We start from the raw sequence: 23,678 nt of genomic DNA, 5'->3' as shown, positions 1-23,678 counted from the left end.
TTTTTTTTTTTTTTTTTTTCAGCTCCATCAAGCGTTTTTGCGTCGCGAGGAGGGTTTCCGCGGAGAGGAAGAGGAAGCAGGTCTAACTTCTCTCACGCGCTGGGTCATCAGGCTGCGGTCGACAGCCTTTATTTCAAGTGAGTTATTTCTAACGCTGTTTATTAAGGAATGCGTCGACTCGACGAGGTTTTAGTTCATTTCAGGTGCGGATATATATTTTGAGGTGGTGTTCGGGGGGTGCGCGCGCGGCCAATTTCCGTAACGTCACATCAAAGTGTTATTCATTCAGGTGGCTTATTATGCTGTTTATCTTTTGTAATTTGAATAGCTGAGGCGTACACTAAAACACTCATTTGTTTTGCTGTAAATCATACGGTTTTTTTTTATTAATTGAAGTTAGGCTCGAGTTTTGTGCCCAAAACGTGCGCTTGGAGCATACATTTGCTCAACAATAAGCTTAACTGTTAGTGGTTTTGGGCTGTTGATGGTTTCTTCTTCTCATCATGTACACCTGTGCTGCGGACAAAGAGCTCATTGACAGCCGGGACTCTCTCCTCACTGTGAAGGCAGATGGTTGTGTCTTTTTTGTTCATTGTATAGCCTCAAACATGTAAATGTCAGTGGTAATGAGAACACGTCGGTGTGTGTGTTGGCTGTTTAACAGGTCGGTTATGAATAATAGCACATATAGTTTAACTCTAGTCCATCTAGAAGTGCAACAAAAATAAAACGTACCTGGTGGCCAAATGTTATAACTTTATAACGGTTTTACTTGGACACATTCATGTGTCTTACACCTTATTTAGAGCTCTTGGTAGCTCCAGTTTGTGGAACAAATTTAAAAAATGTGTCTAGTTTAATTTCCTTCAAGCAACATTTTTAAGACAAATGTTTTTCTTTACTTCGTCTTTGGTAGCTGAGTTTTGTGTCTTTACTAGGCTACCATCAATGTGATTATCCTGGGTCAGAGGTGATGAAACTATACCACACACAGCATACAAGCTACTTGTCAAATGATACATATTTACATACAAATTTTGTTTTTGATTGTAAGATTTAGTTTCAGTAAAACTCGAGAAACATTTGACTCATTTTGAGCAGCAGGAGGAGGAGGAGGAGTTGAACTTCGCACCGTGTGATTCTGAATACATGAGTAAATATTGACAGTGTATCATATTTGAAGATAATGTTTTCGATAAGTACTCTGATTGTTCTGTCATGTTAGTCACATTCAACTCTCGTTTCATTTCGCCATTGTGGGAGAAAGACAAGAACCACTGACTACCACACCTCGTCTATGCAATGCATGATGGGGAAAGAGCACTGGAGGGCTAAGATTGTACGTTTTTACCACACAATTAAGCGTCATCTGACATCTGAATATAAAATAACACTGCTTTTTACAACTAATGCATGACATGTTAAGTTGACATTGAGCATATTGGCAATGCGTCAGTACCTGTTTTTGTATTGTGATGAACAATGTTTTAAAGATGGCATCTTTACGTTTTTTTTTACAAAAAAGCAAAAGATGTTGCGCCAGAGCTTAGCGTCATGTTTCTTGAATGCCTCGTGTTAGCTGGGCCCCCTATTGATGGCCTCCTAAAGTAGATTATGGATCACTAGCTCTGTGTAGACATGTAAACATTAGTAACTAACGGCTGTGGGATAGAGACAAAGGGCGTCAAGGTCTACCAGCCCAGGTGTACTAGTAATGTAAACACTAAAGCAGCGTTGTGACCGTTGCATACTGTTATCATGTCATAATCTTTTAGAGTCAACACTGTTATTGAAGGACACGCATTTCAGGCAAGTTTCAGCCAGAGGAAATGACACGGACTTTCTTCAAACCACGTTTTTTTTTCACAAGAAAACGTTGCAGGCTGAGCTGAGGTGTGTTTATGCAGCAGTTATACTTCAAACAGTGGCCCAGTCTTCTCTTGTTGATCACCGAGCAGCTGTAGTAAAGTGCTTTGCTAGATAGCGGAAAAAACGTTAGTCACCACTTACTCCAAACCACTCATTCAGACTATCTACAAAGTCTTCTTCAGTCCTTCCCCCGGGGTGTTTAAAGATGTTTAAAGCTCAAAGTGAGGACCATATATCTTCATGTCAGCCTTGTGCGGTGAACTTTTAAAACAAGTCAGTTTGTGAGACTAAGTTGAAGTTCGGATGTCTAAAAGATGATTGTAGTTTCCACTTCCTGTGGGAACAGAAACTACCGTATACCTGACCTTCAGCATTTCATTTGGGCAAATGTTAAGACTTCCAGTAAAGGTTCAGTTAAGGATCCTAAGCTACACCTTGTGTAGGTTACTTTGAGGCGGGGTTGTTTTCATACGTGTCTACCCAACCCCCTACTCGCAGTATTTTTCCGTTTCATAGGATTGGGGAGATTTTTTCCGCTCAAACAGGTGTGAGTTTATCATTTGAAGCTGTTTTTTTTAGTGGCTGAACCGTTAGCCTACATGTAGTAAAAGGTTTTTGATCATACATTTAGCCCAAGGACAATCTTATGCACTAACTTAAGTATCAAATCAAACAATTCAATAAGTGTTGGTTGTGCACTTCAGTCCAATACTGGGGCTTCATATGTTGGCGCTGTAACATGGTTTAACTTGCTCTTGTCTAAACAACAGGAGGATAAGAAGTGAAGACGGTGGATAATGTTGTGTCAGCACTGACATTGTTATGCCCTTTATAAATATGTCCTGGTGACTGTGAGATGATTGTGGTTGTGTGTTATGACCGGCATGCCCGAAATGTGGCTACAAGTTAAGGTGTGTGTTTAGTTTCATCAGTGACTTTAAACCTTTACACTTGACCTGTAATTAATACTTTATTAATAATAATACATATTATAAGAATATATATTTTTTAATATCTGCTTGCTTGTCTGCACAGCTATGAAGAGATTTAACAGAAAATAAAGATGTCGTTAAAAAATGCAGCATCATCATTTTTTGGAAAATTGGACCAAAGGTCAGATTGTAAAAAAACACAATTATTACAAATTGTAAAAAAATATAATCTGTTTAGTCTCTCTCTCTCTCTCTCTCTCTCTCTCTGTCTGTCTGTCTGTCTGTCTGTCTGTCTGTCTGTCTGTCTGTCTGTCTGTCTGTCTGTGCAACATATAAGCCGTATCAGAAAGTTCCAGTTGTATATTTACTACACACGTGTGCATGTTTGACACCATCGAGTGGAAGGTCTTGTCATAGTAGAATCTTAGGTATTCATGACGGCCATGAAGAGAGTCATTCCAGTCGTGGTTAAGTCTTGCATAATCCCAACCTGTCTTCAGGGCCTGTTTTACACGTGCCCCAAATATCAAGTCTGGAGCTGTTTTGCTGACTAGGCTTTGCATGCTCTCCCATGAGACACCCCCGAGGACACACCCTCGAGTGGGAGAGGGAAAACCTTTCAATGAGTGCAAAAATTTTACTTTTTACACACATTTTTTTTTTGTAGCTTTGGCCATCGTTTCAATCATCATTTAAACATTGTACTTTCCAAGTTCCCTCTCGAGATCTCCGTTAAACAGCTACATCTCTCAAAAGAGAAGAAAGTAAGCAGTTGACATGTGGCCAAATTGAATTTACTGTTCAATTTTGACACATAGTAGTTTCCATCGTTGTGTGCACTCAGTTATTTAGACACTAAGTGTGCACTTACATTTCATGTCTGGACAGTCTAGTTCCTTACCTTGTTGGACTTTATTGATCCCCATGTTCTCAGATCTCAGTAATTTGAGTAAAATGTTGTCATAACTGTTGATGCTATGATAAATAAAACCTACGGTGTGGTTAATCAAAACTGCCCTTCATGTGTGACCTAAACTGACTGATTTCTAAGCTATTAGAGTTCCTTAGCACAATTATTTGCAACATCGTACCTAACTAATTTAGTTGCCGCAATTTTGCTCATAACTCAGGTGGGAACTATAATTCTGCAGGTCCCCTTGTTAATATCTCTGTGTGTGGATGCCGCCATGTTAATTCACTCTCCCTTATCCTTCCTGCGCCTGCTGAGCTGCAGTAGTTACGCTTCTGTGACAGCTGTAGCCGGATGCGTTATGTTTTCTGGTTGCCCATCCGTTCCGTTCTGGTGAATGCAACGTTCTCGGGAACGTCTGGAGGAAATTTCTTCAAAATTTGGTACAAAGGTCAACCTGGACCCAAGGTTGAACTGAGCAGAATGTGTTGGTCAAAGGTCACTGTGACCTCACAAAACACATTTTTGGCCACAACTCAAGAATTGACATGCTAACTATGACAATTTTTAGATTTTTTGAAGTGATGACATTTTGGACAAACATGAACGTAAACTACCACATGACCGGTTGGCGGAGGTGATAATTGTAGTTCGTCCACAATCTGCATTAGTTTGAGCTCATTCGTGAGGACGGGATGCTCTATTGTTATCGGTGGAAAATTACAGACATCTGAGTCGTTGAGACCTGCAGAGAGGTCAGAGAGGGGGAGAAAGAGGGAGGGAAGACAATTAGACCAGTGTTGAAAGCCCGGCCAGGTCTCAGTACTTGTAGGTGTGATTACATGCACACACACACACACACACACATCAAACCCTCAGACAAACACAATGAGGGGGAGATGGTATAAACATATCAGTTTCCAGACAAGTTTAGCAACATTCCTGTGCTGGAGGGGTAACGGTTACTAAGATGTTCGTCACTTAGAAAAAAGAGCTTTTCTTAAATGTTTTTATTTTTATGTATACACTCAATTTGTATATCCCCAGTCTTCATTTTTATCATACCACAAATTCTTTTGATTTTGATAAGACCATGCAATGTCACCGGCCCTTGCATTATTATATTCGGACCAAAAGCCAAGGTTGCAGAACAGATACAGGGTTTATCACGTGACATGTCTTCTTAAAGAGAGGCATGCCAACCAGGAATGTTTGCGGTAGTTTGAGGTAATTGGGGTCCGTAATTGGGGTCCGTTAAAAGTGGGGGAGGGAGTTACTGGAGGGATCGTTTTTCTTTTAGATTCATTGTTGGGTAAACTTTAACAAAAGTTAAATGTGTACATGTAATACGCCTTTGTTTATGCTAAATGTGTAAAGTGTCTACTATCGATGTCCCTGATTGTTAATCGCTGAAGTGGCTGTTGCCACATTACAAACAAGTTTAGTTTAGCTAAACAAATCATAGCAGAAAACATTGCTGAATAAAAACCCACAGCATCTAGACATAGGCCTAAGTTTACATTCAATAATAAACTGTGAATTTGATCTTATATCTGCTTCTGACGTTTCCACTTCAGGACCACCCAATAATACGCATCTCTAAGTCTTTGCTTCTACAAGCGACATTCATTAGTTAACAGTAATAAGCAACAACAAATTATGATTTGTTTAATTGGATCATGTATTTTGCTCCACAAACATAAATAGTTCTGCAACTGACAAGCGACACTTAAACTAGCTGCTTTGAATGCGTCTCCATGTTACCGCAGGCCAGATGGATTACGATTGTGAATGTAATTATTGGTAATTAGAACCCCAGCAAAAGTGGAGTGATAGTAGATATAGAATGCCTCTTGGCCAATCAAATTACTCGGTCGGAACTAACTGTCGACAACAAATAACAGACTGCTGAGCAGTGACGGTGTTTGATCATAATAAACATTAATATAACCTTGCCAGTTCTGAGCCAAACCCCTAATAACTTAAAATACACCATCAGTCTTATCTTGCTTATCAGAGCAGCATCATTTCATGACAAAAGATATTTTTATGACATTGCATAACTTGACCTGAGACTTGTACCTTGACAGCAAAGTCAGATTCCTCACACGAGTGTGTGACATGCTGGTGGAAACATGTGACTCAGTGCTCAGCCGCACACTTGTTCCTGCTTTTACACTTTCCAAGTCACCAGATCATCCATCGGGATTATGTATTGTTGTTATTAACCAAGATCATCAATAGTTCAGAATTAAGCTTTTTCAGTGGAGCCCCTTTTATGCATTTCAAGATAAAGTTATAGATGTGTTGTCACACTGAACTTTGTGTAATGGATCGATTTCTCGTCTTAAATGGACACGTTCATTTTGTTTGGCACTGCTCATCTACAACACGTGTCTAGTTTTGATAATTCCCATTTTAGATAGTAAGTTGAACTCATGTTTTATTTCTATGGTTGAACTCATTGATTTTGAAGTCACTCCCACCTTTTATTTCCCACTCTCAGCTGTTATGACAACAAATGTTGGGTTCAAAATATGTAGAAAATGTGCATGTATCATAATTTGGCAAATAGCCAAGACTTTTGCTTGACCAGGGTCACCATGGCTAACATTTAACTTTTTCTAACACGACTTGTTTTGCTCTGATGGAGACTCTTTCAGGCTTTGTAAACCACAATAATTGTCACCTGAGGTTTTGGTTTCACAGGAAAAGACGACAATCATGTTTGAAATAGGAAGCGGATGCATTTTGTTGTCAGGTGTGTATTGGTGTTTGGAGGAGGGGCTGAAATGCACTGCAGGGCTGCCACCAGCCCTCCCATCCCCCGCAGGGATCGAGTGACCAATCCGATGCAGTGATAAGATCACCAGATTCCAGATGTTATTTTTCTAGTATTTTACAAAAGATGACCTCATACAATATGCTTTTAATAGCAACTACATGGTTCTTATAAGTATTTGCATTTGACTTATATGCTACATTTTGAGCATGATCTGACTTTGCAGGGCTATTTCTGAATTAGTCCACAATAGTAAACGCTGCCTTGTTCATTGCGCGTATGACTTGATCTCTGAAACTCTTAATAGTTTAAGTCATTGTGTGCGGTTTCATCAGACCATATTAATAACTACTTATGTTATGTTAAATAAAAGCACTACAATTACTTATCGTGTTTTGTTCCTCTCTTTGAAATGAATGGGTGTGGCAGCAAGATCAGAGTAAGTGATTTCCTACGACGATCAAACCCTCTTTACACACATCACGCTCAGAGGAATTTTAAGCATTATCGCATGAGTCACGTTCTCGCAGCATTCATTTTGGTCTGCCATTATCCTCCCTCTCCAACCCTGAGCATACATCAAGACTTTATGACGGTTTATGATGCTCCCTAGCTCGACTGTATCCAAATGTATTTCTCTCTATCATGAGCCGTACTCCTTGTAGTTAGGTAGGAGTATATGAAGCGAGCATGTTGCCAAACATTAAGCAGGCAAACGACAAAAGAAATGCAGCTACTCCCGACTTGTTCCAGGCATTTTCCGCGATGACATCGATCGTCTCCAAACATGGAAGCTACTTTTGCTGTATGGGTGTTGGCTGGGTCCAGAGCCAACACAGGGTAACAATGGCCCCTTTCATGATAACAGAGTGTCCTCTGATTTCTCGCCTGCTGCCTGTGAATAATATTATCAGCCCACCCCGGAGCGAAAAAACTTACAGGGCGACTCCAGAGTTGTGTGTCGTGTGTGTTACACTGGGTGGGGGTGGGGGGGTGAACAGGAGAGAAAAAGGTATAGCGACATCTCAGACTTGTTGAATTCAAGGCGGTGGTCACAAGGTAGCATCTTAAATCGAGGTTGTGGGTTTAAATAGGGCCCATCTCTCATTCTCACCCCAGTTGTACTCCGTCTTGGCGCTGGCTTGTGCTCGCTCTCTCTGGCTCATCCTCTTCCCCCTCCCTCTGCTTCTGTGAGCTAGTTATTCATCCACTGTGTGAGTCAGGGAGGGTGGGGATTTGGAAGACTGCTGTACCAGTCACAGTTTGTCAGTTTACAGTCTCATTCCCTTACCCCATCTCTCTCCCTCTCCCTCTCTCTCTCTCTCCCTTTCTCTCGCTCTGTCTCTTTCTGCTCTGCTGTTCTCTCTTGTTGCTGCTGCCTGCCGGCCCGCTCTTATAGTTTTGCAGAGAGGCTTTTGCCGTCCTGTGGAAGAAGAATCCACATTGGCTTCTGATGATTTAAGAGGTTAATTCTAGTCTCAACGAGGTAAGTTGCATATGGTTACATAGAAGGTGAACTCACTAACTAACTCCGCCCACATGTTGAGCAGCTCAGGGGTGAATTGTCTGTGTTTGAGGATATCAGGCTGTGGGGGTTGAAAATGTCCTTTTTTATAACGGATACTGTGCTGTGTGTAACGGTTCCTGTCTGCTCCCTTTTTTTTCCAATTGGGTTCATCATTAACTTCTTTCCTCGTGAATGTGAGCTCCCTTTTTCCATCCCTATGATTCATTGACATGGCCGCATAGGAAATGTTCCACCTCCCTTTCCACTCTTCTACATAGACGTAAACCAGCCACAATGTTGTCAATGTAGTCTAAAAGAGTAACATAAAGAGGACACGGAGAAGGAGTAACGGTGTGTTTTTGTAGAACCATTAAAACAACATTTTGCTCTTGGTTTGAGAATGGACTCATGTAGCTCAGGGCTTTACATTTTTGAAATTCCTCTAGAGAGGTGACAGAAGTCATTGCCTAAAGGCAGCGTGGTGCTTAAGTGGTCATGTGTCTGCTAAATGTCTTCACTCCGTCTTCACTGTGTGGACTCCTCTGTATGCGGCTGTTCCTCTAATCTTGTGGAATTACTACTCGTGTTTGTTTATTTGGCTGAACAAAAAACATTTCGCTGAATCTTCAACAGTGGAGTTCCAATTCGTATGTGACACTTAAGCCTTTAATTGGTGGAGATTGAAATCGGTTGAGTGGTCTCATCATGTTTGAGGTCACTGATGAGTAGATGCAGTCGATACGGTATGATAGCATCTAAAATGTAAGTCGCTTTGGATAAAAGCGTCAGCTAAATGACTGTAATGTAATGTAATGTAATGCAGGAAATGGCATAGAAGTGTCAGAGCAGTGATGTTCATTAACTGCTGTCGGCTGCTCTTGTAAAATATCTGTGGTTTCACTAAGCTGGGATGGAAGGGACTTCATTTTCAATTTTCTTAAAACTTCCATCTTCTTCTGGGACTCAAAGATACAGAAATATTGTTTCCTCTTCCTTCCTAGTGTTCATGATCATAAGACTGTCCTCCTGACTCGCACAATCAGTTTATTTATGTGTATTCTCTAAAGCATCTCTCTCAAGTGAGTCACAAGTTGTTCATTCAGCAGTTTGAACGTGAAAACTGGGAGATTTATATGACTTTTATTCAAAAAGCAAATCCTATGTACATCTCTAATTGTAGGGGTTTGTGTATAATCTCACTGTTGCAGTGTCGACAACATCATTTGATTGAACTCCAAAAGCTAAATCTATTTTTTCATGTATACACACTCAACTATTTAGTGAATTGTCAACATTTTGGATTTAAGAACTCAAACAAATTACGAACCCAAATTCTCAGCCATGTGACGTCAAACTGCCGCGACTCAACTCAACGGTGCTACAATAAACTCGACATTATCACTAACCTGACCCGACGGTCCTCTGCTCAATGTAACTCTTCAGCATTTTTCCTCAGAACAAGACAGACTCTCCCACAACAGACGTGATGGTACTCTTGTTGAAATGTGAGGCGCCTGACCGTCTATCTCACCGTCGGTTCAAAAACAACCAGCGCGTTTTGCGTAAGAGTTTTCTGAAATGTCATGTATCTGATCTGCTGTACAACACCATCATTTTCACTTTTGGTGATAACGCCGAGGGGCCGCAAGAGCACAACACTCCAGTTCAAGTGTTCACCGTATTGACAAAAGGAAGCTCAGTCAGCAGTGCAGCTGTTATAAATTGTTCTGGAATTGCTGGACTCAATAACCTGGGAGCTCCACAAGAAGATCGAGCAGAAAGATACCGCCCTGTTGACGCTGTGTTGTGGTTATCGCTTAAAAAGCCCTGAGGCGAACAAACTGTACGTGGGAATTTAAAAAACCAAGATGATACAATCTGTGTACACTGTAGATGTGTGCTGTCTCAGAATCCGTTTCAACTTTGACACAATAAACTCACAAAATATCAACTTAAGCGGATCAAGGGCTGTTATGCATATTTTGGGTTGACAGCTCAGTATCTGTGTGTGGCCTTTTTAGTTTTGCAAGTCAGTCGTTGGAAGATGTAAGATAATGTGTTACATTCATTACCTTGAGGCATGAGGTGAGTGAGTTTTCGACTGAAGCAGCCTTGAAAACAAGTATGCACAAGAGCAGATTACAGAGCCGGTTTGACACCCTGTGAAAAAAAACTGAGTTCAAAAAATGGATACTGAAAGCTAGTTAGCATTCTTAAACTTGGATCCAGCTCAGTTCACATCTGTAGTTTGCACTTAAAGTGTATTTTTACCTGAGCAGCACCTCTGTGAGCTCCACTCCTCACCTGCCCTTCATTACACAACATGGAATTATCGGCTGGTAACTATATTGGTTTAAGGCGGGCTGTTCTTTAAGCTTTGGGCAGTGAAAACTCTTTGCAGAGCTTTGCAGATTGTACAACAATAGCGTGGGGACCGAGGGCCGCACCCTGCGTGTCCTCTACTTTGTGAATACACTTTACACTTGATATGGTGAGCCTTTTGTCAACAGAAAGGTTTACAGGTCAGAAAACCAGAGCAACAGTCGTGTGTGTGCACATATTTGTAGTTGAACTGATGGATTCAGTTTGCAGCGGCAATGCTTCAAATAAGTGCGGCTGCTACGTAACAAGAAAGAAAACACTTGTTAGTTTAAGGAACTTGGATGACCATGTCAGGGTTTTGCGGTTTGAGAGCAGTTTGTCTGTATGCAGGAGTCGTGAAGCCAAGACACAAAAGCCAGCTGGCAGAGTTCCGCCCTGCTGTGGGACGAGGGTTTCTTGTAGCACCTCCTCTCTGATATCAGCCCTGATGGTATTTCTGTTGGGTGTGTTTTGTTTGAGGAGAGATGAGCCGATAATTGCATTTCAGTCCCGCTGAATCAGGAAATGCTCCAAAATGCTCCTCATTGATCCAAGGCCCAAAGGAAAGCCATGTGATTTTTATTTTTGTTGAAGAATGGATGTAATCCATTCATGACGGAGAACACTATTTTAGGAAATTTCACTGTCTAGGAAAAGCTAACTACTTTTTTTAGGTTTCAAAAACAGATGAGGAAGGACAATGGTACATTTTAGCTTCTTTTACACATCCAAAAACGATACATCTGGATTGAGAGGACGTGTCCGAGATGTGCACCTGTTTTATTTTTGTACATTCAAAAAATTGCCATTTTCTTGAACTTAGTGATGTGTCTCTGCTTGAATGACCGTCATGGGAGTGGTAGAGGGGTTTCTGCTGTGTTTGGCCTTGACTAGATCAAATTAACAATGAGCTTTATGGTTTTTTGCAGATAATTTGGTCACAACAATTCAAGACGGCAAACATGCTTCGAGAGATTCAGGAGGTCGGCTCGCATGCCATGGATATCTACAACTACCTCTTGGCAGGAATTGGTAGGTGACTTAGCTAAACTAAATACAAAAGATCACTCTGTATTATTGTTTTCTAACGTATTGTCTTTTTCTTCTTTCTTTAGATCCTCGGCTGAAGGAGTATCCAATGATGCAGACTCCTGTTGCAATGTCTGCAATATTGCTGTGTTACCTCTTCTTTGTACTGTACCTTGGGCCGCGCATGATGGCCAATCGTAAACCCTTCCAGCTCAAGGAAGCCATGATAGTCTACAACTTCTCGCTAGTGGCGCTGTCGATAATCATCGTCTACGAAGTAAGACACTGTTACTTAAAGTCTCCGACATTTAACGACTTGTAATTTACTTTTTTACACATTTTGAACATTTCGTGGTCATACATGGAAGAGAAAGTGGCTTAATTTGTCTAGTTTTGGTTGAATTTATATCTATAAAGATCTTAATCGAGCAATGACCAAAAACCGAAGTAAATAAAATGTTCTTGTAATTTAGTTCCTGATGTCTGGTTGGGCCACAACATATACCTGGCGATGTGACCCAGTGGATACGTCTAACAGTCCTCAAGCACTTCGAGTAAGTCCCTCTCTTACTAAATGATTATGCATTTCTTGCTTTAATATGAAATGATCATTTTACAAAGTCTTTTTCCTCCTCAACAGATGGTGCGAGTGGCCTGGCTGTTCTGGTTCTCCAAGATTATTGAGCTCATCGACACAGTAAGTTCAGTCTTTTGCTTATCTCGCCTTTGTGTTCAGTTGTGGTCACCGTAGCTTGACTTTAACTGATCAATATGGTCTTTCGCTCAGGTGTTCTTCGTGTTGAGGAAAAAGCACGGCCAGGTGACCTTCCTACACATCTTCCACCACTCCTTCATGCCCTGGACCTGGTGGTGGGGAATTGTCTATGCTCCTGGTGAGTACACATTAACACAATCTCGATTAAGAATTATTAATGGGTTTTAGTGTCATTACTTTGTCCTGCAAAACCAATCTTGTGGATGTTGACCTGTACAATCAGCAACACTGTCGGTGTTCTTCCTTCTGCCGGTTATTGTATTGTTCTGTTTAGTCATGAGAAAATGATTAACCAAGAGCCTCTGACCTTGCAAGAATGTCGAGGCCGTAGAGGATCTACTCAGGTTCTTCCGCTACTTTGAGTTGGCCTAATGCTGTTTGTGATTATTACCCCCAGGTGGAATGGGATCTTTTCATGCCATGGTGAATTCCACCGTCCACATCATCATGTATTTCTACTACGGCCTGTCTGCTGCTGGACCACGCTTCCAGAAGTTTTTGTGGTGGAAGAAATACATGACCGCCATTCAGCTGGTAGGGACACCCTATACTCTCTCTGTGCTGTCGGTTTCATCATCAATTTTTAATTTTAATTGAGCTACTCGTAGGCTTCAGGGATCAGCTCAAGGACAGCATGAGAGCCTCGCTCAGCGTCTTAAACTACTCGAGTCTTTTAATTTGGTACTCTGGTTCAGGCTTCAAGACAAATCCATCTGCGTTTATTTATAGTGAGTGCTTGGCTGACTCCTGGTTTCTTCCCAACAGACCCAGTTTGTCCTGGTATCTCTCCACGCTACCCAGTACTACTTCATGGCCAGCTGCGACTACCAGTTCCCCATGATCCTCCACCTCATCTGGATGTATGGGACCTTCTTCTTCGTGCTCTTCTCCAACTTCTGGGTCCAGGCTTACGTGAGGGGCAAGCGGTTGCCAAAACAGGATGTGAAGCCGTGTCAGAACGGCACGGCCGTCTACACCAACGGCAAGCACCACGAGAACGGCGTCAACCACGGAGCGAGCAACGGCAACAGCAGCAGCCACGTGAGCAAGATGAAGAAGGCCTAAGGTCCCTGGAAGGAAACACCTCAGAAGTATGACCCAGTGAACCTGTTTAAACTACTACGGATTCCAAAGATAGTTTTTGGCTGTGTTTCTTTTCCTGTTATTAGTTTGAATTGCGACACATGGGGAAATGACGTGGTCAATGATTTCCACAGTTGGGTTCGTTCAACTCGAAACCTCTTTTTTGAGTTGGGAAACCATTTATGGAACATAAAATGTATGAAGAGAAGATGTTTTGACCAAAATGTTATCTTCACTGATGTTGCAACAAGCTCCTAGTTCAGTATCACACTGGTGGCCTTTCAACCCACTTGCCTTCACTACTTCTCTGACCCCCACATCGCACTGACCTCCCCCTGTTGACAGATAACTGTACAGTTTCTATCAAACTTGAAAATACTTTTTGTAAATAGTTTTACAGCAAACAAGAATAACTAATTTGTATTGGTTTAGACTTTCTAAATTTTGTTATATTGTGTATTTAAAATTAAATCTCAATAAATTCAATTTTGAATTATCTTACACGTTTTGTGCGTCAGTATGTTCACAGAATGGGTGCTTACTGTATGTGTCGCATGCTTAAAAGGGTTCAAGTTCAAGTTGCCAGGGCTCTGGGGAAAGACTGCTGTGTTGCAACAAAGAAAAGTATTTGCATTGCGTGCTGAAGCCTCTTGTCTTAACCATCTCAAATATGTGGAGCCAGTAGGAGGTTAACAAGAGCCCCATTCTGCTCTGTCTGATCCATCGTTAAGAGGCAGAGAGAGAGAGAGAGAGAGAGAGAGAGAGAGTAAGCATCCTGCAGACCGGATCTCCACCCACCGTTATCAACCACACACGGGTTCATCAGGTTCAGAAATGCGATCTTGCACTCACAAATTAGTTCATTACGTCCATTCAGCCTGAAAATGAATACAAGCTAAATAAACCACAGATCCAGTACATGAAATAGTTGCTTTGTTTTACAGACTGGAACAGGAAGCTTTTCTTTCAATTCAACACACCATGTCATAGCTGTAAACTAAGCCTCCTTTCAAGTTGCTTCATAAAACTGATTATTTGTTGTATTTGACTGCATTATGTTTTACATCGAAAGGTGTTTCTAACATTCAAGTTAAACGTATACCTCTATGATAGTGCCAATCTAAACTGAAGTTTATTATCTTTGTAAATGAGCTACTGGATTTGGTTTTACAGGTTTTCCCTAATAAAGTCAACGAGTGCATTTTTTTGCACGTAAAATCGTAATCTGCAATGTAGTTTGTAATTATAGCAGTTGGAGCAAATGTAGTGGAGAAAAAAAGAACAATATTTCCCTCTTGAATGTAAGTATAAAGCTATAAGTGCAAGTACTTTAGTAAACGTGTCCTTGATGAACAGGCGGTAACTCGGTCGTTGTTGCAAGTTTAATTCCAGGCTGACATTACATTTCATGAGCAATCAATTAAAATACAACCAGTATGAAAACATCCTTTAGGCATTCATTCAGTGTGCATCAAATTGCTACAGATCTACTACATACTGTTCTTCAAGTCATTCGCTTTATCTCTTTGCTTTTAGGTCGTGGGTCTGAATCCAGCTCCCACTTTTAAAGGTATTCTCCATAATATGGGAATTGGTATTGAACTTTGTCACGTGGACGATATCAAGCTATGAAGTTGCTACTACTGTACAGTGTACAGTGATCTGATGGCCCATCCTAGGTTTCATGCGTACCCAGATTGTCTGCTGCAGGGCAGGGTGAGATCAGAAAACCACTAACCACTTCTCTCTACTCGTGAGTGGATGAGATGTATGCAGACCTTGGATGTGGTCCGGTTCGCCCTTTTGAATGCTTTTATTGCCCTGAAACCGTTGGCAGCACTGATGAGAAGTGCCGGAGACAGAGTTGTGGTCAGAGTTTGAAAAGATGAAATAGCGGGGCGTGTGTGCGCTCCTAAGTGATGTTCTCCAGGATGTAAAAGATGAGCTCCATCACGATGGGCTCGTCGCCCCTCTTGCGCCCCCTGCTGTGTATGACGGGGATCAGCACGCTGTCCAGGGCGTTCAGGTACTGAGCTGGGAGGGGAAGCCCATTGCTCCCAGCCACAAATCCCACCTGAAATTACACAAGGAACCAGTAATTCTCTTTAACATAGTCACACCCAGGAGCTTGAGTTAATAGCTTTACAACTGTGAGTCATATGTTACACCACTCAAAGTTAGACCAGTATGATTTTTTTACGAAACACCCCTGACTATTTTTCATAAACTTTTTGGCCGAGTGAAAGCGCATCTGACACCTTAAGGAACCCCATGCTGATGTAATCCTCACATTGTTAGCAGAGTACCACTTATTCTGTAGCATAGAAAAGAAACTAATAATTAAAGAATTTATAAATGATCACTGTGAAAAAACTAAACGTTTATAGAAAAAGGATTTAATCTCGATGTCATGGTTGTATTGACTAAACAATGTGTTCCTTTCGCTTTTTTGGGGGAATATAAACCAGATTTTGATAATCAGTCCTTCTGGTTTGCTATGCATCTGTTTGCCTTACAAATGATTTTTATACTGATGTTAATATTAACCATTTAATATGTTTAAATATGTGACATAAAGGTAACTCAACCTAAGAGTGCAGTTACTGTGGCTTTCTATAGCATAATCATGTTTCTATGGCAGAGCAGACGTCAAAAAGTCACATTTCTGTCTCAAACTAAATTCTGAACAAGTATGTACTTTTTGTATTTTGGCTTTGTAGGGCAGTATTCATGATGCAACCTTATTATGGGAAGTTGGTAACAATATGTCATTGTGACTCAGCTCACTGATACCAAATACCAAACATCCTTTCAGACCTCTTGAGCGTCAAACGCGACACGCAGCCCCAGCTTGGCCATCCCGTCCTCTTTCAGCAGCTTGAGGTGAGGACACAGTGCCAAGCAAAACGCCCGGGCGATCCGCTCCGTTAACCGGTCGTGTTCAGCAGAGTCACTCGCTCCTCCTTTGGGGTGATTCCCCCTCTGCAGGAAGAACACCTGCACAACACGTAGACAGATGTATAGGGAGGAGGCAGTTACGTTAAAGGCTGCAACTAATCTGTTGATTATTTTATCGATTAATCGATCAGTTGTTTTTGTCTATAAAATGTCAGAATGTCGAACACTGTTTCCCAAAGCCTAAGATCTTAAGACAGTCTTGTTTAGTCCACAACTCAAATTCAAGTTTTACATTAGCTCTACTTATCCTGTGCATCTCATTACAGGTACTTCATTAGATGGAGAATACACCTGCTGCAACTTTATTTGCTCCACAATGTCAGTTTGTTGTCATTGTGGAGCAAATGAATCAGAAAATATTCATATTTAAGGAGCTGGAATCAGAGAAATGGGACTTTTCTTTCTTAAAAAATGAGTCAAACCGATTAATCTATTATCAAAATGGTTGGTGATTCATTTAATAGTTGACAACTAATTGATTTATCGTTGCTGCTCTACTTATGTTGATATTTTTAGCAGATCATGTACTTCTGTCCAGCGGATGATCTTCCCGTTTTCTTTGTATTCTGACTTCTGAAACATCTTCGTATTGCAGACGGACTCCATGGATTTCCCATCGATGGGGCTTATAACTCTGGAGGACACACATTTACAACATGGGACAGAAATGAAAACGCAGACGTCATTGAAGCCGGCACGCTCTGCTATGTTGTTCTCTTTGAGCACAAAAGCCTCATTCTGCCACATGAACATCAAACAGGCGGACACACTCACCCCTTATTCACCGAGCATTTCTCCTCCACCCACTGTACACACACAAGCTCCTGGCTGTCCGATTGGTCGAGCCGTCCACAGGTGACGGAGTAGTCTTTCATGTCCCGTAGCGACCGGCGCAGCTCGGCCATGGTTTCCACGGTGATCTGCACCATCAGTCCATCTGGGGAGAGGGGGCAGCGATACGGGAGGAACACACGAACAGACAACACGTACACTCACATGCATCAACATGTACACACGCTTGGACAAACAGTCTGTTAAAATGTACACAGACACACACATATACACACACATTCTGAATAAACCAGTCTTAAAGCAGGGGTGTTAACATGCACCACTTTTTGTTGTTTTTTTAAATAGTAAAAATATGTAAGCAATGAATTTCCTGCAGGGCAGGAAAATGTCAAGGTGAACCTGACTCCCCTCTGAGCAGACAGCCTACCTTCTACGATGCTGGACTTGGCAAGGTATCCTGCAGACGCTTTCAGTGCACTGCTGAATATAAAAAAGCATGATCCAGTAACTGCAATAACAAACAGAGAGAAGAAGAAAAAAAACAAGTTTAGAGACAAACTCTGTGGCTCTAATCCTGATACCTCAGTCTTTGTAGTTACAAGAAAAAAACAATCATGTTGTGCCATCTAGTGTTACATGAGATAACTTCTTCAGCCCTTTGTTTCTCTTTAATTTCCCTTGGGACCCATTTCAAAAATGAATAGTGTTAAACAATATTCTGTCTAAATTATATATCTGCTTCTGATACAATTACATTCATTTACAACGTTTACATACTTCCTTGTGCCACAGAATACAAATATTGAATGTCTTTGGGAACATGATGTAGAATAAAATGTCATGGGTTTGCACAAATTCTGGCTGCACATTTATCATTTGTAATGATAGACATTGTGCAGCAAATACTATTTTAAAAGGTGTACAATTAGTAGATAGAACCACATGGTTGGTGGAGATCACCGAGTGTTTCTAGTGAAAACCCACACTGAATGCAGCTCTTAATGTGTTGATCTCTTTCCTTCCAGTGCACCAATTCAACTGTACCAACGTTCCCCTAAATAGCAGATGAATTATCTTATCAGCTCATCAAGGCGTCCCCCTTGTTGCAATCCACGTGTCTAATTGCAGTGAATGTTCTGCTTGATTATGTAACATTAAATCCAGACTCTGATGTCTTGATGTGCCTCTCTCGGTATCCTGGGATGGCCCACCTTTGCGCGGCTGATTGTGGATGCTGATGGCCTGGGTCTGGTACTGGCCATCGTCTCCTTGCACGCAGATGAGGTGGGAGTCTGCCGTCTCATTGAAGCACGCCCCAATGGCCAGCACGTGCTCATTGGACTTATTCAAAGCCTTCATTAGCTAATGAGAGGGAAGGATGACGATTGATTAAAGAAAAAGAAACTACATACACATTATTATTATTATTAATAACTCTGTGAGGGATTTAAAGGCTCAGTCCTACCTCATTATACCCAGTGGTCGGTATCTTTATGCAGGTCCTCTGAGCCTCTAGATCCACAGTGAGCCCCGGCACCATCGGTAGGCTGTAACGGTAATTCCTAAAGTCCTGAAGCATGATGGGAGGAACGGGGAAAGTTTGGTCAAAGTTTCAACACCAAACGTAACCACCAATGGTGGAAAATGTGGTTTTTGTAACAACACCGAACAGGAAGTTGTTACAAAATGTCACACTCACCACTAACAGTCTCATTATGGTGTGGCCAATTTCCCCAAACAAGGGCTTCCTAAAGCGCACGCTGTACAGAGGACACGGGTAAACTGGAACAAGAAAGAAAGCTGGTAACTGAAGAGAAATCCTGTCGCGTTGCAGACGCAGCATTTCCTTCATTTTCATGGCTTACATCTGTATTCGGCCCCCAATCGAAGCATGAGACGCAAGGGAAAGGCTTTGGCCCAGGCCACCTCTGCTCTGTGGACCAGCAGGCCAAAGAGGTAGGGCTGGTTTGGCAGAGGTAGACCTTGAAGGGACTGCAGAGTGGAGCGAATGTACAGGAAGCCTGCGTGCTCCTCACTGCCCAGGAAACTACTGCCGAACAAGGACAGCGACAGGTGTTTCACAACCTTTCCTGCAGAAATACAGAGGAAGAGGACACACGTAATCATTGAAGAAAATACCCTGTTACCAAATTCAATATAAAACATCACTACTATACATAACAAGTTGGAAATTACAGTATGTAAGCATATTATTGTGTGCGTGGCTCTGACCTGTGAGGGTGTCCCTGTACAGCTGGATAATGTGGCTGAAAATGTCTTTGGGGAAGCTTTTCTCTTCAGGCAAACACTGCAGCAACAACACCACCTCCACCTGGCCCACAGCGTGCATTCCCTTTGTCGTCACGCACCAGCACTTCCTGTTAACATCTGTCACACAATCAAGGCACAACCTCAGAGGTCTAAAAGGACAATTGTTGTTTTTGTCACCCTTTTTTGGAGTCAATAATTATTATTATTTGTAGGATCACAGCAGCCCTAATTGTGTACAATATGTCGCCAATGTGTCGCCTTCTATGCACTTTAAAAAAAAAAGAAACGTACAGTTGACCAGCTTGACGATAGCCAGCAGGTTGGCATTGAGGACGAACACCAGTGGCTTGGGCCTGCCACTCTCCAGCTCCTGGATGAGCAGCGTCTCAGAGGGCTGCTCCTCCACAGTGTAATCTGAAGAACAAAGACATAATAACACGGATGTATCTTATGCTGCTCTTGCGTTGAGCTGGCAAACATATTTTATTTTTCTGACACTGTACTTTCATCCGTTGTAAGCAAGTAGAAGAGCTAACTTCATGACTTCAAGAGTCATGTTTGAAAATGAACTCATTGCTGCGTAAGGATTAATGACCACTCTCTAAGCCTTTTCCTAATTAAGTTGAAAGGACAGATAGGTTTTCTTAATGCTATTATATCTTTTTTTTTTACATTATCATTAACAGTAAAGTGATGACCCCCTCTGAGCAGGCCTCTCCCTCCAGGAGCCTGGTGGGCGGAGTCAGGTCATCAGGGAGATTGAGCTCACCTATCTGCCTACAGGGATGTATAAACTCTCTCCCCTGGCTATCACTCTGGTTATAGTTCATCATTTTTTAGTTACGACTTTGCCTGGTGGTCTCCAGTCCTTTGTCCTGCTTTGACAGTAACAGCACTACAGGCGTTAGTCATGACTAAGTGGGAATAATACAAAAATAAAACCACCAATCACTAAACAGACAAGCTTGAAGTGTTCATTAAGGTCATCCAGCATCATTCTGTAGATGCTGCTGTCCCTTCCTTTTGCTCCTCCTGATAAACTTTCACCTCGCCTTGTGCTGCCTGATTTGCACGATACTCCTGTCCATGCCTCTTCTCTTATCTTTGCATTGTGCAAGAGTTGACGATACCAAAAACTGAAAATAGCTTAGGGAAATACCAGGATATGCGCCACCACAAACACAAAAAAAGTAATTTAGCTATATCTTTAGACTCTCCCCTTCAAATGGGATGGAACCTGTCTTACCTCCTTTGACTCCTGTGGAGGTGAGGATGGGTGGCAGGCCAACCAGGGGGATGAGGTTGGCAGAGCTGCTCACTAAAGCTGTGGTGCCCCAGCCGTAAGGACCACAGGCCTCCTAGAGGAGGTGGGAGGCAGAGGACTGAGCCCGTGTTTTTGTACAAACTATCTGACTAATTACAGAGCAACAGATACGTTCAGTGATCTTACATTGATATTTGTCCCGTGTGGGCGCAAGGCTCTCCTGATCTGTGGTGAACCCACAGGACTTCTAACCAGCCCGCCCAGTGCTCGTCTCATCAGCGGTGAGAACCCTCTGACTGGTGTGGTCGGAGCAGATTCTGACTGCTTTTTGGGGAGGATGTCATCTGCAAACCACACCCTCCTTTTCCCCCTCGGAGGTGTCCCTGAAGAGAGGACGCAAGAGTTACTTCAGCAAAGTTTCATTTAAAAAACTGTGAACTCAAACAAAAACAAAAAGAAATCTGTGCTCACTTTTGACGAGGATTGAATGACAGGAAACACAAACTCGTCCCTCCTTGCCATCCAGATGTGTGAGTCTGAACTTCAGGTTGGAGCAAAGCGCACAAAAAACCTGGCGATACACCACACAAGGACAGACACACACGTTTAACTCGTCAACTGCAAGTCAATTTCTTGAGAACTTCTAGGTTTTATTTCAAACATATAGACGTCCGTCCTCACCTTCCCACAAGCACGGCAGTGATGCCTCCTCTTGGTAAACGTAAACTTGACCCCACACTTCATGCAGACCTGCGCCTGAGCGTCAGGGACCCACACTGGAGCCACCTCCCCGAGGACGGTGCCTCGATCCTTGGACAGAATGCCAACGGGGCTCAGCTGGGACTCGTTGTCGGGATCCAGAGGGGAAGCTGCACAGTCGCCCATTGCTCCCTCCCCACCGGCTGCCTGGGCCGTGCTGCTGTTCGTCTCATCTCCTCCATTAGATCTGACCTCCTTGGACCCCCTGCCATCATGTGAGGGAGTAGAGGGTGCTGCTGTCGCCTCCGAGCTGCAGGACTGCTCTTGCTGCTCCAGCCTGCTCTCCTCCAGCTCCTTCTCCTCAACCACAGAGTCCTCCTTTGATGGGAGAGCCTGGGGCTTCTTCTTCTCCTTCTCTGCCACCTCCTCTTCCTCTTCCTCCTCCTCCTCCTCCTCCTCCGGCCACGCAGCCTCTGCAGGGCTCAGCACCAGGGGGCTGGAAGACTCCCCGAAACAACTCTCACCCCACGTGGAGATGGCGGTCACAGTGAAGCTGCCTTCCTCCAGCTGGGAGGGTGAAGTCGTTTCGACAGGATGTTCGGATGGTTTCTTCTCACATGGCCCAAAGCTGCTTCTGACCGACGCATCTGAAGACGTCTTGGACAGAGATTCTGGTCTTATTTGGCCGCAACCCAATCCGGGTTTGGACACATCCCCATCTTTGAGCACCAGCAGACAGGGTCTGTTCAGCCAGTGGTGCTTGGTGTCCTGAAGAGACGGATTGTCTCCGTCATCTGTTTCAAAGGAGAGCATGATTATCACTAACACTCCATGTGTCTATCGCTCATCCTGTCACACACACCATGTTTTCGTGCTCATTAATGACGACTTATTAGGCGGAAAATGTTCACATGTGCTAAGTGGCCATTTAACAGCGTCGGATAATCTATTTCATCACCCTGAACACACCTCTTCGCTTCCAATCACCATGAAAGGAAGCATTAGCACCCTGCCGCCCTTGAGAGGTGTGCTTGAGCTGATCCCAGAACGGATCACATGGTTGGAAATAAGAGGTTTGTTGTGGACAACATTTTGATGTAAAACCAATCATAGCTGTATATGCAGTGGATGATACCACACAGCTGCTGGTTCCAGACCAAATGTTCAATAGTGGTTCTGTGTTTGATTGGCTCTGCAAGGACTCTCTGAGTGTATTACCATGAGGATTAACAGATGTTGTTATTGGTGTTCACGCTGAAGTCTTGACTGGTCCTGCGAATTGGCCCATTTGTTGTGTGTCTTTGGTGGTAGACCAAAAACAAATGATACTAAAACTGATCACCAGAGAAGCGTGTTTCATATGTAAATACAGCCAAATGAGCCATTTGATTCTGAATGACTCCATTCCTAATCTCAACATGAGATTCTACATAAAGGCAAACACCTTTCTCTGATGACAGGCAATTACTGTTTCTGCATCTTTCTCTCGACTGGTAAGGTAGGTAATAACCATTACTGTTAATTACCAGCACGCATGGGAGTTAACGTGTCCATAGCAGGTGTTTCATTGAGCTGTAGCTGCCAGTGAGTCATGAAGAGTTATGACTCAGGACCCGGTAAGAGGAATTAAAACAACCACCAGAAATCAGAGCCTATAGTATATCTATATCTACCCGGGTATTACCGGCTGTTCCAATTTAGATTGGGCGTGAATGGTCTAATTTCTAAGCTGCATTGCAGCTCCCTCAATAAAAACCATAAAAAGGAAGGCGCGCCTTGACGTCCACTGCTGCGCGCTGCAGAGTGAAGACTCCCCGACACGGCGGCGGGGTTGCACCGATCCGGCTGACTGGAGCGATCGCTTTCCCGGGACAGTGACGCATTCAACACACACACACACACACACACACACGCGCGCGCGCGCGCAAATGTTTAATCCGCTCGCAGGCACCGAGGCCGGCGGCAATGCGACACTCACCCCGCACCCCGTTACATCAGACCACCGAGCAGGACACATCACTGGGCTGATGTTTACGGAGGCCGGCGCGTGTAGTATGTCAGCAGCATGTCTTCACACCGGACTGTGCGCAACACACACACTCACACACACGTTTCAGATGATGCAGACTATGTGCGCGGCGAAATGCTGCATCAGCGAATTTCTGTGACAAAACACAAGACGCGCTGTATCATCACCCTGTAACTCGCAGGCAATGAATGGGGAGGGGGGGCGGGGGGGAAGCGTCTCCACCCGCGGCGCGATCGACACAATTCTTACCCTCAGTTATTGCTCCCAGGAGGCTTTCATTCTCGTCATCCCGCGCAGAGAAGAACTTCAGCATTTTATCCCGTTACATGTGAGAGCCGGGGAGCCACGGGCTTCAAGCAGCAGCAGTGCCTTGCTCACAAGCGGAGGATGGGATGATTTCGCCCCTCTACACCCCTC

At 43.1% G+C, this 23,678-nt stretch overlaps 2 protein-coding genes across 3 annotated transcripts; one reads left to right on the top strand and one right to left on the bottom strand.

Annotated features, from left to right (window-relative positions):
- The first annotated feature begins 30 nt into the window (after nucleotides 1–30).
- elovl1b (ELOVL fatty acid elongase 1b) lies at nucleotides 31–13,746 on the top strand. 2 transcript variants are annotated; one of them, XM_079157312.1, is made up of 8 exons: nucleotides 31–137; nucleotides 11,291–11,393; nucleotides 11,477–11,667; nucleotides 11,864–11,944; nucleotides 12,031–12,087; nucleotides 12,178–12,283; nucleotides 12,563–12,699; nucleotides 12,931–13,746. In XM_079157312.1, exons 2-8 carry the CDS (start codon nucleotides 11,324–11,326, stop codon nucleotides 13,228–13,230), a joined length of 942 nt encoding a protein of 313 aa, XP_079013438.1. In that variant the 5' UTR covers nucleotides 31–137; nucleotides 11,291–11,323; the 3' UTR covers nucleotides 13,231–13,746. The 2 variants fall into 2 exon arrangements, with proteins under 2 accessions (XP_079013438.1, XP_079013439.1); XM_079157313.1 differs by lacking the exon at nucleotides 31–137 and adding an exon at nucleotides 7,791–7,979.
- Nucleotides 13,747–15,160: 1,414 nt separating this feature from the next.
- On the bottom strand, nucleotides 15,161–23,574 carry zfyve9b (zinc finger, FYVE domain containing 9b; the record flags this gene model as incomplete). The annotated part of the gene is made up of 17 exons (XM_079157856.1): nucleotides 15,161–15,322; nucleotides 16,066–16,245; nucleotides 16,735–16,840; nucleotides 16,981–17,143; nucleotides 17,426–17,506; nucleotides 18,210–18,360; nucleotides 18,464–18,568; nucleotides 18,698–18,780; nucleotides 18,864–19,088; nucleotides 19,231–19,386; nucleotides 19,561–19,683; nucleotides 20,516–20,627; nucleotides 20,786–20,916; nucleotides 21,005–21,104; nucleotides 21,215–21,610; nucleotides 21,722–22,026; nucleotides 23,511–23,574. 17 exons carry the CDS (start codon nucleotides 23,572–23,574, stop codon nucleotides 15,161–15,163), a joined length of 2,643 nt encoding a protein of 880 aa, XP_079013982.1.
- Between the last annotated feature and the right edge of the window lie 104 nt (nucleotides 23,575–23,678).

This window comes from Pholis gunnellus (genome assembly GCF_910591455.1).
Source record: "Pholis gunnellus genome assembly, chromosome: 4".
In the NCBI taxonomy this organism is placed as follows: domain Eukaryota; kingdom Metazoa; phylum Chordata; class Actinopteri; order Perciformes; family Pholidae; genus Pholis; species Pholis gunnellus.
Note: the sequence above shows the minus strand (reverse complement) of the source record. Positions and strands in the feature narration are given on the sequence as shown.

Bases quoted from the DNA above. Each gene is read 5' to 3' on its own strand.
- elovl1b (XM_079157312.1), top strand. From the start codon at position 11,324: ATGCTTCGAGAGATTCAGGAGGTCGGCTCGCATGCCATGGATATCTAC. The intron at 11,394-11,476 runs GTAGGTGACTTA...TTCTTTCTTTAG, and splicing joins CTACCTCTTGGCAGGAATTG to ATCCTCGGCTGAAGGAGTAT. The intron at 12,284-12,562 runs GTGAGTACACAT...TATTACCCCCAG, and splicing joins GGGAATTGTCTATGCTCCTG to GTGGAATGGGATCTTTTCAT.